The sequence below is a fragment of the Ixodes scapularis genome, unplaced genomic scaffold (assembly GCF_016920785.2).
Source record: "Ixodes scapularis isolate PalLabHiFi unplaced genomic scaffold, ASM1692078v2 PGA_scaffold8__174_contigs__length_109621045, whole genome shotgun sequence".
Classification (NCBI taxonomy): Eukaryota; Metazoa; Arthropoda; class Arachnida; order Ixodida; family Ixodidae; genus Ixodes; species Ixodes scapularis.
The window spans coordinates 101,030,752-101,043,760 of NW_024609883.1; the positions used below are offsets into that span (position 1 = coordinate 101,030,752).

Here is a 13,009-nt window from a genome sequence, read left to right on the forward strand (position 1 = left end):
TTCCTCTCATTTTGATCACTTTGCTCTATCATTACCACAGCAGGACAGGTTATTGCCATTTTAGATTCTACTGTGTCCCTCTCCCCAGCATCGGCCTTTATGGAGGCTTGTCAATGCCTACCTCAGTGGCTTTGTATTTCGCCAAGACAAGAGAAGGACAGCAATGGCGGCTGCAATCTGGCATGTGTGCAAGGCGTCTATGCATTGCTGAACGCCGTCTATGTCCAAACAATTTTTTTTTGCAGCTGAGCTGTTAGGGGCTAGCTTCCCGAGGATCGTGTCCCCCGCAAAGAAATGTCGACACAAAACTCTGGTTGCCGCCGTCGCTCATAGATGGCGGTAGCTGTCGAGAGTGTTGTGTTTGCCGGTTTCACAGATTGCGGCAACATTTCTTCATTTCTTCGGGGGAAGAAGCGCGGGAACGGAATGAGCGGCGAAGTGCGTAGCAGCGCGAATGGTTTCGTAACCGCCTTGAGGCCGCTTCGCCTGAAGTTACACTACGTCGAGCGCTTTAGATTCTCTTGCGAAAGGAGAGCAGATCGCTCGCCTGGAAAGCCACCACTTAGAACAGGTGTTACAGCTCTGCTGCTCTTCCTTCACCAAAGTGGAAAGGCTGAAAGTTTTTACAGCAAAGCTGTTATGCACTAGGACCTGGGAAAAATATGTCCACGGATGTTGACAGAAAACTCCCCATTGGTCGAGGCAAGTATGAATAAATAAAAATAAAAAGAGGGGGCAATCGCGTGAGTCAGCCTTCCTTGGCATTATTAGATAGGTCCTGATCCCTTGTTATCATCTCTAGTCATCGTCCTTGAGGTCGTCCGAGAAATTGTTCTAGGCATCGTCCTCGAGGTCATCCTTGAGAAGTTTGAGAGGTCGTCTTACAGGTTGTCCTAGAAGTCATCCTTGAGATCGTCCTAGAAGTTGTCCGAGGGGTCGTCCTAGGCGTTGTCCTCTAGGCATCGTCCTCGAGGTCGTCCTAGAACTCGTCCTTGAGGTCGTGCTGTAAGTCGTCCTGGACATGGTCCTCTTGTCATTGTCACAGAAGTCGTCCTCTAGGTGGCATCCTCGAGGTCGTCCTAGACGTCGTCCTCTGGGCATCGTCCTAGACGTCATAAAAATAACAGCTTTGCTGGTCCTCCACCTTCGGTGAAGTGGAAGGGCTTCACAATTCTTTTGTTTGTTTTTCAGGAGGAAATGGCGGTCAACAAAGCCCTCGGATACATGGAATTGCATCTGCTACCAAGAATGGGCCCTATTTTCTCATTAAAAAATTTTTTTGAACTCGTTTATAACTTTTTAATTGGATACCAATAAGTTCTGAAATTTTGCCACCTGACCCCAATTCTTTGCTGGCATTGCATTTGGATGGAGACTGGGCATTCTATGATCTGCAGAGTTTATTATTGCTGTGATAAAAACACTTACTAACACCCAATATTTTCTACCACCCTTCTTTGTAGTTTTTTCCGACATGCATCTCCTGAGCTATTATGGAATAATACTACAGATAACCACGCCAAATAAATAAATGGAGTGCACATAACAGCAGCTGCTAAACATGAAGATGGTGATTATGTGAAGAGCTGCAAGTATACAAGCTCAGCAAAAATGTAACATGAAACAACAAATCAAATTGGAGTATAGGAGTCTTTAAAGCACCTGTGCTACCATCATCTTCACACTTAAAATCCTTATTCTCACTATACACCAACTCATGTTTACAAACAATCCGGAGCGCCCCTAGCAAACGCCACTGGCGCCGCGCATGCGCGGTGGACGGTGGGCAAGAAGCTTTCGTCGCTCATAAACAAATCACTGAATTGCATTGTTGTCGGCATCGGTGTGAGTCCCCGTGCTCTTTTTCGCGTTGGAGTTGTGATTCTACGTCCTCCTAACAATGTCTGACTACTTGAGCGGCTTCGGCAAAATTAACGAGGCTCGTTACACCTCAAAACTTTGCGTGAATAATGTGAGGCACGGCAACTCATTTCACGTGGATGCCGTAGAATGGGCGCTAAATCCTGACTCCCACGATGACGTTGATCTCGCTATTTTCAGTCATGACGTCACTCGGGCTGCAAAAGCGTGGATTGCAGCTGAGATGGTGGACGTCGATACTGATAACCGCAAGTAGAATCGAGCATTACAAGTCGGTGACGGCCACTGGTAACAACGATCAACATCTTCTTGTATCTACTGTTTACACATAGCCTACTCACACCATCCAACCTTTAAAAGTGTTTTGAGGCCTCCACTTCTTATCGCAATTACCGAGTGAATGTTTGGTTTACGGGCCACTGTCGTTTGAACGAGCTGACAGCAAAAAGCAGACAAGTTTGAAAGAACAGACGACAGTTCCAACAGATGCACAGAGTGCGGGCAAGAAGCACTGCATTCCGCGTCAACTAACCATTGGAATGTCACGTCAGCGTCTGTGTGAGTCTGCATACTCTTTTCTTGCATTGGAATTGTCCATTCTACGTCCTCGTAGCGACGTCTTGCCATTTTAATCGCCTGAGCGAAATTATCAAGGTTCGTTACGCCGCTAAACTTTGCATAAATAATTTGACGTGCGGCGATTCATTTGCATGAACACCGCAGAATGGACGCCAAAACCATGATGAGATTTTTCTAGCTATTTTCGGTCGCAGCGTCGCTCGTGCTGCAAAAGTGTAGAAGGTAGCGGCGATGATCAACGTCGATACTGAAAATCGGAAGCGGGAACAGACCAAGCGTAACAAGTCGGTGATGGTCACTGGTACCAATGATCAACAACTTGTATCTACTGTTTACACCGAGCCAACTTAAGTCTTTTGAGGCCTGCAATGGATCTTTTTCCAGTAAGGAGTGCCCCATGACGGTTTCGCCGCCTACTACAAATGGAGGGCAACCATAGGAACAGATTAGTGTCGCAAGAAAACAGTGCCCCCCAAAAATGGCGAAAGGGCGGTCAAGGTCAAGTGGAAAGGGCGTGCGCGTGCGCAGACGCTTACTGGAAAAAGGTCCATTACTTCTTATTGCAATCACCGGGTCAAAGCTTTGTCTACGGGCCGCTTTTGTTTGAACGAGCAGACGACAAAAAGCAGACAAGTTCGAAAAAGCAGACGCAAGTTTGAACGATCAGGCGGCCGTGTGAATTTGAAGACGCACTGAACCCGCGAGTGGTCCGAACATCTTGGCGGTTTTCTCTCGTTCATGTTGGAACACAACAACTACATCTGGCGAGCACAAAGTGTTACCCGCACAAGCAATCGTAGTTCGACAGCGTCTGGTTTGCCCTTGTCACGGCTACTATCCACGTTCTCGGACGAACGGAGGGGGCAGAAACACATGAAAACTGATCTTCAAACCTCTTGGTACAGCCCCGTCGCAACATTTTGACGAGAAGGCAGGTTTTTTGTCTGGTTTCTCCCAGAAGAACGCAGGAATGCATGTCTCACACCGCGACTTCTGCCCACCACCCCAGACCGGAAGTGCGCCCGACGCGCCACCACCGCGGCGTGACGTAGGAGAGTTGAGTTTGTGTATACATAGTGAGAATAAGGATTTTAAAAGTGTGAAGATGATGGTAGCACAGATGTTTTAGCTTTGGCGTAGATTTTGTTTCTTTATGGGGAGTGCAAATTCATCTGCTGCTTTGCAAGGGTTGTGGTGATGTAAGAACGCCAAGCCGTGATTGAAGGATAGTGGGTAGACCTTAGGGCAGCTTGCTGTGAGGTCTACCCACTAGCCTTCAATCAAAGCCAATCGGTATTAGGCGGCGTCGTGACGTCACCGGAACCGCTGTGCAACGTTACTAGATTAGCTCAGTTGTGGAACTCCCGCAGAAGGGGGTGGTCCCCCTCACTCACTTCAGTCTCCCTCCCGTCGTTTGAAGCGCCATCCAGGTTTTCGTTTACGAACTGCGTGTTCCATAGATTACGGTGGAACGCCATCTAGAAGCTGCGCTTCGAAACGTACGTATCCCATAGAATACACTGCAGTTACCAAATCAGCCGTCCGGCGCGTCGAACGACGAATGGCGAGTCGTGGTGAGTGAGGGAGGGTACTGCTTGTGCATGCAGCACCTCGTTGATCTACAAGCAGTTCTGCAACCGAAGGAGACGACTTGCTCTCCTTCGTTTGAAATGAAAAGTAGCTCCTACCCATTATGCCAAATCAACAACTCTGCAATCGTGGTTCTTTTTTTTTTTTTTTTTTTTTTTGTTGCTTAAGTTTTGCTAGATTTGCGCATTCAAACTGCCGCTATTCTGTACATGAGGACCGCGGTCCGCGTTCGCGCCACTGTTCATTTTTGGCGACAACTTATTTTTATGGTTTGGCTGGTATGTTTTTAGACTCCGGACAGCCCGTGCCGAGACTAACGTTAGCCGTGACCAGTGGCCGTGACTAACTCAAACTTTTCAGTCCTTTTCATATTTTCATATTAACGATTGCACGTTCTCACTCGGGTTTATTTTTCTTGTCGCACTGGCCGGCGGCTTGACCCGGTTCCCACAAACTCAAACGTGACTCTTTATGGCCGAAAACCTTTCAGTGTCGTCGTTTTGGAGTTGGCGGATTTGTGCTATAATCACGTGGTTACAAGCTGGGCAACGCTGAAGCTGAGCTGGCTGAGCCGGCTGAGCCCGCCTGCTGGGCTAAGCTGGGGTAGGTGGGGTAGGTGCGAGGGGTGAGTGTGCTAAACCAATACACTCAACTAGGAGTGTCGCGAACCGGCCGCGGTTCGAGTTCGACCAGGTTCGACTTTTTCGAACTTTTAGTGGAAAGTTCGACGAACCTTCTATTGAGGTTCGACTCGTGTGCGCATGCGCGACAGACTGGCCAGTTGGCTTCGGATTGAATGATAATGGCTAAAAGATTAATTAAGTGCAGCGCTGATTGGCTATTTCAGTTAATACAGTACTAAAAATTAAGTTATTAACTTTTTCATTGATTAGAATTAGTTTCTTTTAATTGCAGTTGTTCACAATATAAAATAACCCTTTGCATAAAAAAAAATTTGCCAAACCTACACATGCTTGTATTAAGGTCTGGCCACACTGTCCACAAAGTCGAACCGGTCGATTTTGGTGAAAAGTTCGAAGGTTCGTCGAACCGGTTCGACCCAGTCGAACCCCGAAAGTTCGACCAAAAAATCTGGTTCGACAAAAGTTCGCGACACCCCTACACTCAACCACTCTCCCACCGGCACTAGCCCTTGTATCAGTCCGCCAGTTTCCCGCGTTTTTTGTCGGCCACTGTCGCTGACCGTCGTTTTCGTAAACTTTGCTGTGCTGGTAAGTGCTTTGAACATATCCGAGTCTGCTTCAAATTTATTGTAAACGTCTTAGCTCAGGTCGTAGTATGCGTAGGAACTCGTTTTATCGCGGGTGTCCTCTTAATTACTTATTATCATGAGTTTTTGGTGTTGTCGGCGCTCAACCAGCTCGACCTCTGTCCCTTTAACTAACAAAGAAGCTTTAATGGCTTTAATGCGATCCTCTGCTGGTTGATCGGGTCTCGAAATAAATAAAAAAATTAAGAATGTTATAATTAAGGTTAAGTGAAGAACCCCCTTTGGCTTCATTGAAATTTCACTTTTTTGTTAAGGAGGTTGAATATCACTGTTAGAAGTTTCCTGCTCGTTTTGTGGCCATGCTCTGCACGGTAATTTCTCTTGATGCCTGGATAAATTTCTCGGATCTGTCTTGATGTTGTACAAATCTAAGTTTTTTTTATTTACTTCATTTCGAGCTTTAGGAATTGCTCTTTATTTCAAAACTATTTGAAACTCAATTATTTTTAATCTTTATTTTTTTTTAAGGTTTAATTTAGTTCTTTTTGCGAGACGCTTCTTGAAACTCCAGCAAGAACTTCATTTGAAAATTGACTAAGTCTTATAAATGTAAATTTACCTATTTTTTTAGATTCTGTTTTGTTTCCAGGTGTAAAGAGCTCATTTCTCATTACTTTTTGTGATTCACATTAAGATTTATTGATTTATTTCTGCGCACACAGCAATACATCCACAATAAAACAGAAATCTGCCATTAGGAAATGCCATTTACTGAATGCTTTCGAACTCGAGCTCCTGCAAAGGTTGATTCATAAAATTCTTAATCTGACTTAACCTACCAGCAGTTTGCAGCTTTTGAAGGGGTTGATTGGTTCCATCTAATTGCCTGCGGTCAGACTTAAAAGTGAATTGGAGTATAGTGGCGGTACTCGCCACGTGCCTCACAACACCTGACGTTGGGGACGTCACGAGACGAAAAGTTAAAAGGACCGCGAAACACCAGGTGTACCCAGAGCCTTCCCGTGACACATTGTTGAGGCAGCTACTCGCTTTTACATTTTTGCCTTTTCCCCCGTGTCTCTACTTTCCAAGGTTCGCAGCTCTTCTGCGTTCGACCCTTGGTAAGAAGATCGTCCCCCACCAGGGGATAGTCCTCGTTTGTTTCGTTACAATTGGCAGGGGGCCGTCCAGTCACGCAAAATGTGCTAGAAGGAGAGGAAATATGGGCCTCACTCTTTGCAAGAACCAGCGTGCGTAAACAACGATAATAATCCCTGCAGAAGGGGAACAAGTGTAAACAAAAGTCTGATTCGTGTTTCGCGCCTTACGAGCATGAAGTGTCTATGCCAAGCTCTAGCTACGGTAAAGAAAAATCATTTCCTTTGTCTCTTTTTTTTTTTGTTTTTTTCAGTTTGAAGTTTGGAAACGTTGAGCAAGATGTCCGAAGGCCGACGTTCCCACAGCAGCCGCCTGTCTTCGCAGCCCGACGAGGTCGTTGACCCCGTGACCTCTTCCCCGGGTCGCGACCTCCCCCCCTTCGAGGACGAGTCTGAGCTGCTCGGAGGAGCTGGCAACGAGGAGGATGGCGTGCCTCATGAGGAGGAGGAGGAGGATGGGGAGGAGCTCTTTGGAGACAACATGGAAGAGTGAGGCTACACGTCCGCTTTCTTCTCGCGTTAGTGCCGAGTGCAACTTTGCTCTGGCAACGCACAATAATTGGGGTCCCTTGTGTTTTCGAGCACAACCCTAGTCTTACCCTTGACCTTGCACAAAGAAAGAAAAGAAAAAATATCCTGGCTATGCCATTGCCTTGCTCCCCTATCATGTTTCCTCAGTGCCTGTCATTTATCCACGAATATGAAAATATTGACAATCTCCTGATTCTCGTTGTCAAAACCACCGTCGGAAACAAACACTAAGAATTCTCTGCGCACCACATTAGTGATCCTTGGGAAGGAGCAAGCCCTAAGTCAGTGGTTCTCAAGCGTGGATGTGTTGGGGGCTCCTTGGGGACCCACCAATATGGTGGGGCACCCCATGCCAGTGGGAAACGGGAAGGGGGTTATAAAATAAGAAATGACTTTGCAGACCCCCAGTGGGTCCGCGGTTCTTTATATTAGAACCACTGGCTTAGGTCATAGCTTTCTGTAGTACGTCCTCCTCAGTGGTAAAGATTGTGACACAAATATCTTGCTTTGGAATATGTCTTGTCTGTCAAAACTCCAAGTCAACTTCTGTACTTTAGGTGAAATAGCATAAAGAGTGCTGGCCACAGAAATTCACGATCTACGAGATTGATTTTACAACAACTGTTAGGACTGTGTTAACATCCAACGGTGGGAGTATTGTGTTTAAAAGCTGGTGATCGCACACAAGGTTGGCGAAACGATTCACAGACCTTCGGAGATGTCCACAATTGGTAGCTCAACTTTATTGCAATCCACCTCGACCATTTCTTTTTATTTTTTTTTTACCCTTCAGCGACTATCGAGTCATTCCAGCGCTGGACACATACGACCGGCGCATTCTGGACGACTCGGAGTACAGCGCCATGTCCGAGACGGAACGGAGGGCCGTTGAGGACCAGCTTCGCCAGCGCGACCGCGAAGAGGGCCGTGTGCCGGGACGTATGCGCCGTGGACTGCTCTACGGTTGGTTCCCCTCTGGCTTCATTCAAACCTGCTCTCAATCTCTGTGCTTTCATTGCTGCTATTCTGCTTCTCTGTCGTTAAACACCTTTCATTTGCGTTCTTGTAGAGTCTCTTGTTTCGTTTTTTTGGTGGGCGGTTATTTTTTCTATTTCTGCTTCGATGGCGCAAGACAGCTGAAGCTGTGGATATGGAAGTTGTTGCGTGATGAACTTTACGAACTGGAATCGAATGTACAGGGTGTGGCATTATGTGCTGGCCCAGCGGCGTTCGAGCTGGGGCAGCACAATAGACATGCGGAGATCCCCGGGCATGTTAAACTTTAGAAGAAAAAAAAAAAGGGCTGGAACGGACATTTTTTATTGTCGTAATGTGACAGTCGGTTTCATAGCTTTTTAAGCAGCATTTCAATCAATCAATCAATCTTATTTACATCATCATCAGATAGTGATGTGGGCTGCAGAGGCAAAAAGTCAGAACAGTTTTGACTTGACAAGGCCTCTGCAGCCTTAAAAACAACAGCAACCAGGGGAAAACAAGCAAACAGCGACATGGGAAAAAAGAAAAAAGAAGAAGAATACACTTCTATACTCTATTTGCTGCTAGGAGAAGGATTTGGCCTCTTACACAAAGAACGAAGAACGACAGCATTTAGTGACTGGATGTATACAGGAAACAAAAATATATAAAACGGATGTATTTACAGCTCACAAAGACAATTTACTTTTTATTTGTGAAAACAAAGTTCTCGAATTTCATTTAGATGTAGCTTTTCAATGTTTGACAAATTTTGTTTTTCAACTTTATTTAAGACAAGCGGAAGATTATAGCTTAACATTTGAAACCCATAGTTTGTGCAATTTAATGGAATTTTCTAGCGGTCCCTTTCCCTAACGTCAGAAATGAGAGTTAAATTTGAAATACAAGTAAAAAAATGGTTCATTACATCGGAGGGTGGATCTATATCGTCTGAGGAGAGTAAACTCATAGGAATCAAGAATGGATGTTAGATGCAGCTCTTTAAATAGAGGAGGAGTGTGTGTGTCAAAAGACACATTTCATATTATGCGGACAGCCTTTTTTTGAAGAATATGTAATTAATTTAGGTTGGACTGGCTTGTAGTGCTCCACACCAAGCTACAGTAATTTAAAAGAGGTTCAAAAAGAGCTTTATATATGAGCAATTTTAAACGACAGGGCAGTATATTTTTAAACTGGTACAATTTTCCCAACACTTTTGAAAGTTTTTTAGCTATATTGATAATATGATCATTCCAAGACATGTGGTTGTTAAAATAAACTCCAAGCGTTTTCACATTTTGAACCAGTTCAATTTGAGAGAGGCCAAGAACAACATTTCTAACATTTCTATTCTTAGGTCGGAAAAGGACCACCTTACTCTTGCTCATATTAATTTCTAACGAGTTTACTACACTCCATTCCTATAGCTTCTGTAGTGTGGTGTTAGTTTCATACACCAGTTCCTGTATTTCAGTGCCTGAAAAAAATAAGCTAGTATCATCAGCATAAATGATGAAAGAGGGGGTTCTACTGATGTTAATGATATCATTTATATACAAGTTAAATAAAAGAGGACCTAAGATGCTACCTTGTGGTACTCCTGATCTGATAGGTTGAACGGTAGAATTTTGGCCATTGATTACAACACATTGTCGCCGAAAATTAAGATATGATTTTATAATATCGAGTGTTACACCATGGACTCCATAACATTCAAGCTTTTTTATGAGAGTAATATGATCGATACGATCAAACGCTTCAGAATAATCTATAAAAACACCTAAAATTATTTTTTTTTTCTTCGAAAGTCTTCAAAATTAGCTCCTTCTGTTGTAACAATGCCAATTCCGTTGATCGTCCTTTGTGAAAACCGAACTGAGAGTCTGTAATTATTGAAAATTTTTTACAGAAACTTGTTAATATATTATGAATGATTTTTTCAAGGCATTTAGAAAACACGTGTATAATTGATATAGGTCTATAATTTGAAAATTCGTTTTTGTTTCCACCTTTAAACAAAATAACTTTTGCAATCTGCATTTTTGTAGGAAAGACACCAATATACAATGAGGCATTCACAATATGTGTTGGAACTGGTGCCAAGACATCTAATACATACTTAATTGGTTTGATCTGGAAATCATCTATATCAGAGGAGTTGCTGTTTTTAAATGATGACATTGTGAAAAATACTTCTTGTTTGTCGGTTGGAAAGAAAAAGGCATTGTGTTGATTTCTAGGTTTCATAAAGGCCATTGGTAACGGACTATGTGTGCTACTTACAAGATTTATGAGATACATATTAAAAGCTTCTGCAAGAGCTTTTCGTTGTAATGTTACACCTTCTTTAGTTATTTCTTGTACTGCTGACTCAAAGGGGCCATGTTTTAACACTTGGTTTAACTGTTTCCATACAAGATCTGTTCTCTTCATACATGTCTCATTAAATAAGTTATGAAAATATCGAGAAAAGAGTCAAAGTACAGGCTAGCTGGTGGAAGTCAACCATTGAGACCTGTCTGTTTTTTCTGTCACTTCTGCTCTTCAAAAAACCCCCCAGTCTCAGGGTAAACGACGAAATGGTGTGAAAATATGTTTGTTTAGACTGGCAAAGAATTTTATTCACTGTATTTCTGCATTTTTTTAAAAGAGCAAGATCTTCTGGAGTTCTTGTTTTAAGAAACATACTATACAGTTTATTTTTTTTATTAATCAATTTTAAGCATTTTCTAATTACCCATGGCTTGCAGTTCTTTTTAGCTTGTTTTAATTGCCTATAAGGAAAAGAGTTTTCATATATCTCCTTAAAAATATCTAAAAATTCATTATACGCCTCATCAGCAGATGTAGCGAAAAAAACCGAGTCCCAATTTGTATTTGAAATAGTTTCACGAAATTTTTCTAAAGTGGCGGAATATAGGCTTCGGATCCTAATAGTCCTTCTGTTTTCATTCTCACTTTCAATTTTCTGGTTCGTTATATTATTTATCAACGTGAATATGGGCAGATGATCACTTAAACTATATTCCAGAATGCCAGCACTAACCAAGCTTACTTCTTGATTCGTCACAAAAACATCAAGCAATGTGGACGATGAGGATGTGACACGAGTGGGAGAATTTATAAAATTACAAAAGTTATTTGATGATAGTAGAATAAGAAAGTTGTCTTTGACACGCGATTCTTCGAGCAAGTTTATATTTAGGTCTCCACCAAGAAAAAGTTTACATCTCTCCTCATTTGCAAAACAAAGAAGTTCTTCTAAAAAGTTAAAAAAAGATTGAAACATTTCCACCTAGTGGACGATAAAAAAACCTAGTAAATGCAGTCTTTTCTTCTGACGCAGAGTATTTCATAGTCGCGAGAGTCATGATGGTGTAATCCGGAACAACCTCAAGGTCAGAAAAATTACTTTGTAACAAGACACCACCACCTTGTCCGTAATCTCGATTTAAATAAAAATTATTATATCCAGGTAGTACAAAAAAAATCACAGTCATCAATATACCATATTTCCGTTAGCATAATAATATTAAATGAAGTTTGAAAAGAATTAAAAAGCAACATTAGGCTGTCTCTTTTGTTCCTAGCAGATTGCACGTTTAGATGAACCCTCATTCAAAACAAGATTCAACTGATCAGCATCAAGGTCTTCTGCCATGACAAGGCATACACAGAAAAAAAAAAAAAGAAAAACAGCGATGTTTAACAAATCAGCCTCAAGTCATCTTCATGTGACACCGAAATAACAGGAGTGTCAACCGAGTTTTTCGCCAGTATCTTGCCGTTTCGGACCCACACAAACTGCCAAAGATGTTCACGTTTCTTAGACACCGTCATTCCAAGCAGTTTTTTTAAATACGGGCACAAGTGCTCGTTCACAAATACTGGAGCATCCGATGGCAGATCTAGGTCGCGACACGAAATTCACTTTTTCTTAGCCTTATCAAGGACACTGTCTCGCTTATTTCGGTGCATGAAACGGACAATGATGTTGCCTTTGTCGCTATCTCTAGTCGGCAACCAGTGACATGCTTCGACATCTGCTTTGGTTATCGGTTCGCCGATGACATCTCCGAGTTTCGTTATCAACTGTTCTGCATTTATGGTTTTGTCTTTTAGAATACCTTTAACCTCGATGTTGTTGTTTCGTGAGTACTGCTCGCAGTTCACTAGCCTATTTTCAGCTTCTTTTAATGCCTTGGTCAGCGCAACCATTTCCGCTCTCATTTCGGTGTTTTCCTTTTTCAGGACAGAGTTTTCGGTCACAAGTGCAGTCATTTTCACTTTGAAAGTCTCAAATTCCTTATTTATAAAGTTCATGCTGTCCTTTATATCAGTTATTTCTTTTAAACCGTTACGTATTTCTCGTAACTCTGTCCTGAGATCTCTTTCAAAAGTGTCCCTGAAACCCTTCAGCTCCTGTCTAATGTCTTCTTTAAAGTCACTTAACAACTTGGCTATATCTTTGGTATATGGAAGAGCAGTATTCAGAGAAAACAAAGAACCAACAGGAAAAAAGACACGAGAAAGCGAGAAACACTTGGCAGCAGCGACGACAAGGCAACACCAACACAATTTCAAGTCAAGGGAGGTTAAAACCAACCTGAAAATTTACGAGGATTCAGTACGTTGTTCCGTTGCCGCCGGCAAGAGAGACTCCGATGAAGCGTGTTGTCTTTTAAAGACGAGTTTGCACACGGCCCTGGCAGCAGATGACCAATCCACAGCAGGCAGGAACTGACGCGTGGACAGGACGTATTCCACTGAAGAAATGGCAGCTCCCGCCGTCAGGGTCGATCCTTGTACATAGATAAAGCGACGAGATTTTTTCGCTGCCTCAGCCTGCAAATTTACGAGGATTCAGTACATTGTTCCGTTGCCGCCGCCAAGAGAGATTCTGATGAAGCGTGTTGTCTTTTAAAGACGAGTTTGCACACGGCCCTGGCAGCAGATGACCAATCCACAGCAGGCAGGAACTGACGCGTGGACAGGACGTATTCCACTGAAGATATGGCAGCTCCCGCCGTCAGGGTCGATCCTTGTACTTAGATAAAGC

The 13,009-nt window shown here is 43.2% G+C and overlaps 1 protein-coding gene across 2 annotated transcripts in view; it reads left to right on the plus strand.

Annotated features, from left to right (window-relative positions):
• The first annotated feature begins 3,942 nt into the window (after positions 1–3,942).
• Positions 3,943–13,009, plus strand: part of LOC8027113 (DNA replication licensing factor mcm2) — a 33,324-nt gene continuing 24,257 nt past the window's right edge. The window contains exons 1-3 of one of the 2 annotated variants that reach the window (XM_040205491.2): positions 3,943–3,959; positions 6,693–6,927; positions 7,763–7,932. In XM_040205491.2, the coding sequence (XP_040061425.2) occupies positions 6,719–6,927; positions 7,763–7,932 (379 nt within the window). In that variant the 5' untranslated portion in view covers positions 3,943–3,959; positions 6,693–6,718. Of the gene's footprint in view, positions 3,960–5,176; positions 5,283–6,692; positions 6,928–7,762; positions 7,933–13,009 lie in introns of those variants that run through there. The other variant, XM_029966118.4, reaches the window with a different exon arrangement.